Source organism: Rhinatrema bivittatum, chromosome 19 (genome assembly GCF_901001135.1).
Source record: "Rhinatrema bivittatum chromosome 19, aRhiBiv1.1, whole genome shotgun sequence".
Lineage (NCBI taxonomy): Eukaryota > Metazoa > Chordata > Amphibia > Gymnophiona > Rhinatrematidae > Rhinatrema > Rhinatrema bivittatum.
Genome location: NC_042633.1, coordinates 43,896,638 through 43,902,856, shown reverse-complemented (window position 1 = coordinate 43,902,856; position 6,219 = coordinate 43,896,638). Strand labels below are relative to the sequence as shown.

General features: G+C 51.3%; 1 protein-coding gene across 1 annotated transcript in view; it reads right to left on the bottom strand.

Moving 5' to 3' along the window:
* Nucleotides 1-1,381: 1,381 nt before the first annotated feature.
* Nucleotides 1,382-6,219, bottom strand: part of RFX1 (regulatory factor X1) — an 85,598-nt gene continuing 80,760 nt past the window's right edge. The window contains 4 exon segments of the mRNA XM_029585711.1: nt 1,382-1,539; nt 2,113-2,158; nt 5,729-5,882; nt 5,966-6,174. Coding sequence (XP_029441571.1) covers nt 1,382-1,539; nt 2,113-2,158; nt 5,729-5,882; nt 5,966-6,174 — 567 coding nt within the window.

Sequence of the window (6,219 nt, the reverse complement as noted above, 5' to 3'; positions counted from 1 at the left end):
AAACACAGCAAAAATTGAACAGATAAGGCCATGATGGTTGGGAAAACCTCCAAATGTTGAAGTTGTTTCTATCATCACAAATCTCACAATATTCATCTCATTACTAGAGCAAGGATTGGTAATAGCTACACAAGCACAGTCTTCCAAACGTGAGGGGGAGGGGACAGCCGTGCTGGACAGAGGGGGTAGCAGGAGGGTCCTTGCTGCCTGAACCCCCGTAGGGTCTTGCCAATTTTAATAGTTTGACCTTTTGAAGGTGGTCACACCGGTTTGTCCCTCCACCCAGCATGCTGAGAGATTCTACTGAGGGTAGGGGCTCGGGTGCTGTCGCTCTCTCATGGAGCTGGAGCGCTGGGCTCCCTTGATCTGAACTCTTGGCATTAAGTCTGGCACCTTAGCAAGCTCTTTTTAGCAGGGTCTGAAATTTCCCCTTTTCAGAATGACAGACAAAAAACTCAGTCAAGCTAATAGCCAACTGCAGGTGTCCTGGGGGTGTCAGTTTGTTTGTTTTGGGGAAGGGTCATATCAATGCTACGCTGTGCTCAAAGATCATGATAGTGCAGCACTTAAGGCACCTAAGAACCTAGAGAGCGAGCCTGCCCGCCCACCCTTGGATCAGCCTAAACATTACCCAAACTGCACCCAAGTGAGGAAAGAGGATGGGAGAATCCCTCAGCCAGACAAAGCATTTCTAGGCTTGGTTAACAGTGGGACTCTCTCAGGGGCCTCAACTTTGTGCTGAAATCAAAGCAAAGAAAAGGTGCAGGACAACCGCCTAGTGCCAGTCACATCACACATTTGCCACCTGTGGCTGTCACGGTCACTTACAGCCACTTCTCATCCTTCCTAGCATGACTGACTCATGCAGCAAGCCGACTGTGGACTTGATTTGTAGGCGTCTAGTGTGGTGCAGGGTAAAGGACACATGGGAGTGAATGATGTAAGGCTTTCTCTGGACAACACGTTCGCTCACATCCTGTGATGTGCATAAAGGTGCCACGCTCCTGTAATTACAAGTATATATATATATATATACACACTCAGGCAATCCTAGTTGTCTATGTACATATGCCATACTTACGTCAATCACATTATAGACATATATACACGTGCTCCCAGAGAATTTCCCCTACGGCTATGCTAATGAGGGTGAGCTGAGCCGTTCTCTGAAAGAAGCCTTTGGTGTGCATTGTTTAAGGGTGGCTGATGGGAGGAACCAGTGCAGGGACTCCTCTCTTCCAGTCATCACTCGACAATCACTGTAGGGACAAGCGTTGGGGAGATGGGACTCTCCCGCTCTAGCTAGTGGCGGCAGCAGCAGCATCCCTGCAGTGAGGCCCGGTCACTCCCTGCTCCGTGCGGCAGTCAGACTCCCAAGAGGTTAGGTGGAAGGGGGTGCTTGCACAAAGATCCCCCCAGTCCGGGCCAGCTTAGAGGGGGGCTCCATGGGGTCAGCAGTCAGTGTTGTGGACTCAGAATGGAGGGAAAGCTCCTGTGGCATTTCTTCATCGCTCTCCTCTTCCTCCTCTTCCTCTTCATCTAAGGCACACAATGAGAACAGGGGAGAGCACAGATTACACCCCTTGTCCCACCTTAGCCCCATCATACACTGAGCACTGGCAGTCGCACTGTCTTTACCTGCACCTTCCATGCTGGGCTCGTGCTGCTGCCTATTGTTAAAGTCTTACTACACCCATGCAGTACTGTACAGAGGCGCAACAGACAGTCCCTGCTCCCTGCAGCTTAGTCTAGTCCAGACAAACAATTATTCTACAGAAGTGGGCAAGGTTTAAAAGGTGACTTTGCATCCCTCTCTGGCTACACTCACAGTCTCTTCTGCACTGACGTGGGACGTCTCAAGCCCAGAATCAGTTGGCAGTGGAAGAGAAGGGCACAGATAACAGCAACTTCCGTGCCGAGTGCCTTCTGTGGGCGAGTCCTCTGCCTTTTTGGTTTGTCAGCGGGCTACGGTCAATCTTTTGGCATGTGCCTTTGGGTTCCTTTATAGCTTTGCAGGACCTCTCTCTTTTACCAGTGCTCTTCCCCTCTGTGCTACAGTTACTCTCTTGTAAAATAAGATCCAAGCCCCAAAGAGGAAGTAGATATTCCTACCTTTATCTGGGTCTAGAGGATTCAAGGAACTCGCCAGGTTAGCAAACTGGAAAGCAAAGAAATGTTTATGTGTAAGTTTTTTTCTTTCCATCAATCCTGCTACACCAGTCCGATTCAGGCCCAACAGATGGGTTATGCCCCGCTCCTAACAGATTTCTCCTGGGATGATGGTGCAGCAGAGAGGAGCACCCAAGGCACTGAAAACAAACTATTATTCTCAGTATAAATGAACTTTAAGTAAGTCCTCTCAAATCATTCACCTGTCCCAGAAATGAGGAGAAATAGAACAAGAATAAACCAAAATGATGGGAGGGGGCAGCAGTACAGGGAGAAGACAGGCCTGGACCCCTGGAAATAGATGCATGTATCTTCTGCTACTGCTTCCAGTTTGTTTGGCCCAGCTTCCTGATTAGTGTAGCAGGATTAATGGAAAGAAAATGAATCCACCTATTTCAGTCCCAAAAGATGAGAATTACCCAAGTCCAACTACTTAGGGAAGAAACAAGGACTGCCTTGAAAACTGCAGCTCCATAAGCTGTGTCCTCCAGCAAAAACATCTAATCTGTCCCCTGTACGTACCCGGATCAGTCCAGACCCTGGGTTGTGCATCCTGCTCAGCAGATGGAGACAGATGGCATCCCATAATAGGACAGACCCTCCCCTGCTCCCTTCAGTATGTGTCTGTCTCCCAGCAGATGCAGGCAGCTGCACCCCTGCTTCCCCTTCTCATCTCCTTATCAAGCAAGCATTAACCAGTGTCCCCTGTACGTACCCGGATCAGTCCAGACCCTGGGTTGTGCATCCTGCTCAGCAGATGGAGACAGACCCTCCCCTGCTCCCTTCAGTATGTGTCTGTCTCCCAGCAGATGCAGGCAGCTGCACCCCTGCTTCCCCTTCTCATCTCCTTATCAAGCAAGCATTAACCAGTGTCCCCTGTACGTACCCGGATCAGTCCAGACCCTGGGTTGTGCATCCTGCTCAGCAGATGGAGACAGACCCTCCCCTGCTCCCTTCAGTATGTGTCTGTCTCCCAGCAGATGCAGGCAGCTGCACCCCTGCTTCCCCTTCTCATCTCCTTATCGTTTCTCCGGATCAAGCAAGCATTAACCAGTGTTCCCTGTATGTACCCGGATCAGTCCAGACCCTGGGTTGTGCATCCTGCTCAGCAGATGGAGACAGACCCTCCCCTGCTCCCTTCAGTATGTGTCTGTCTCCCAGCAGATGCAGGCAGCTGCACCCCTGCTTCCCCTTCTCATCTCCTTATCGTTTCTCCGGATCAAGCAAGCATTAACCAGTGTTCTCTGTATGTACCCGGATCAGTCCAGACCCTGGGTTGTGCATCCTGCTCAGCAGATGGAGACAGACCCTCCCCTGCTCCCTTCAGTATGTGTCTGTCTCCCAGCAGATGCAGGCAGCTGCACCCCTGCTTCCCCTTCTCATCTCCTTATCGTTTCTCCGGATCAAGCAAGCATTAACCAGTGTTCCCTGTACGTACCCGGATCAGTCCAGACCCTGGGTTGTGCATCCTGCTCAGCAGATGGAGACAGACCCTCCCCTGCTCCCTTCAGTATGTGTCTGTCTCCCAGCAGATGCAGGCAGCTGCACCCCTGCTTCCCCTTCTCATCTCCTTATCGTTTCTCCGGATCAAGCAAGCATTAACCAGTGTTCCCTGTACGTACCCGGATCAGTCCAGACCCTGGGTTGTGCATCCTGCTCAGCAGATGGAGACAGACCCTCCCCTGCTGCCTTCAGCATGTGTCTGTCTCCCAGCAGATGCAGGCAGCTGCACCCCTGCTTCCCCTTCTCATCTCCTTATTGTTTCTCTGGATCAAGCAAGCATTAACCAGTGTTTTAATTTTATATTTATTTGAAAGTTTTCTGGCTTTTAACTAGGAGACAGTATCTCCTGGGGGTCCAGGGGGGCTGTGCCCTTTGAAATTACTTCAGCAGAAAGAAGAGAGGTATTTCTTGATTCATTTCAAGCCTTGCCCTTTTTTATGTCAGTAACGTGGGCAGCTCCAGTCTCTGCCTCCGCTTGTTTCTTCGCAGCTGATGCCTCGCTCTAATCCTTGCACTGCCTGTGCAGAGCCTGTCACAAGGCTCTCCCGAACAGGCTTGTACTCGGCGGAGAGGGTCCCTCCTCAGCGCCTTTAACTTCAGAGTCCCATGATTTGAGCCCTCCTCATTCTCCGCATGGGATACTTGAGCTTTTCCTCCCCCAGGAAGTCTAAGCCTGCTTTTTATACAGAATTTGTGCTTCTTATGCACAAATCCTATCTCCCCAGTCTGCAGGAAGAAGAAGATCCCCCTTTTGGATCTCCTCCACCTAAGGCCCCGCGTTTTTATTCTCCGCAGCCTAGGGAGCCAGAGGGCCAGGAGTTTGTTCGGGTTAGAGTGGTCCCCGGGGTCCTTCCACCCCCAGATCCGCCGCAGCCTCCTTAAGTTCCTGATTCTGTTCCGGATCCTGACCCTCTTCTCTCCGCTCCTCCTTTTAGAGGGGGACGACCCACGCGTACTCTGCAGAGCTGGAACCTCTTATTCCTTTGTTCTGCAAGAATTGGGGAGTAGAGGTTCCTCCGGAGGACACTGTCATGGCTGCTATGCCTCCTAACGCGGACCCTCTCCTGGCGGGATTTGGGGCTCCTGCGCGTACGTTTCCATTCCATCCCATGCATAAGCTTATGCTTCTTCGGGAATGGGAGTGCCCGGAGGCAGGACTCAGAGGGGGCAGGGCTATCCCCTACCTCAGGACTGCTTGGATAGCCTGAAGATGCCCAAGGTGGTTTCTTCCGTTTCTGCTGTTACCAGACATACCACTGCCCCGGTGGTGGGTGCTACGGCCTTAAAAGATATTTTTTTTTATACTTCTCTTTCAGACTGCAGGTTTGCACCTCTACCATCTGCTGGAGAGCGAGAAAGACTGAGGGACTGCAGGGTAGTACTCTCTCTGTTATGTAGCAGTGCCTGAAAAGATTTTATTCTCTGGTAGGGATGCAAAACCCACTTGTCTGGACTGATCTGGGGTATGAACAGGAACAGTGTGCTTTGTCTCCATCTGCTGATAGGGGGACATAACCCACCTGTTGAGACTGAACTGGATTGGTGTAGCAGGACCAAATGTGAACATACACTGCCCATGATTCAAAAACAGATCCTGCAGCTGACTGGCTGTATGTAATACTACTATTACTTATTTGTAAAGTGCTACTAGATGTGCACAGCACTGTACAAATCCCTGCTCCACGTATGGGTAAGGAAACAAGTCACCAGGGACCACCCCGTACCTGACCCACTGTACAGGAACTCAGATCCCTACTGAGTCAGTACCCCAGGGAGAACTTGTCCCACCAGAGAGCCCCCAAGGCTTGACCTACGCTCCACCAGGAGCCTGGGCCTAAAGCCTTCCAGGAAGCAGCATACTCGTAGCTGCGGCACCAGTCCATACGTCTGCACCATCTGTTGGAGCGGAGAAGTACTGAAGAGCTGAAGGCAGCACCAGACTCCTGAAGTCAGCTTTGAGCTTTTGTTGTCCCCGTCTCCATCTGACTGTTAGCAGGCAGAGAGAGAGAGAGAAACTCATTTGCATAGGTGACACAAGTCAGTTGCTGGTACCCACCTCTCCCATGACTGCAATGGGCGTCTCTCCTTTGGCCTGGGCAACACGGTGCTCTATCAGATAATACATGTATTCATCATAGAGAAGGCGGATGAGATGGAAGGATCCAAAGCTTGCAGCACTACGCAGGGTCAGATCCCGAATGACCATGGAGCTGAGAGAATCCAAGGAGTCTACATTGCTTAGAAAGTCAAGACATGAGGAGACAATGTGAAGCAACAGGACTGAGAGAGTTACCTGTAGAAGGACCACTTCAAGAGAAAAAGTTTGGCTGCTTTGGGGAAGCTGGGATTTCCGTGGTAAGGCTTCAGAACCTGGTTCACGACGCCGTCCAGCCAGGCTGCCCACTGCTCCAGGGAGTTCTGCTGCTGCAGTGTCATCTTGAAATCCTGCTCCAGCCGTTGCACTACCCTGTCCTCACACCGGCACACCCAAGAGGCCTGCTCCTGAGCAAAGAAAGAAGCACAGCTAAGAGACGGCCAAGCGTCGCA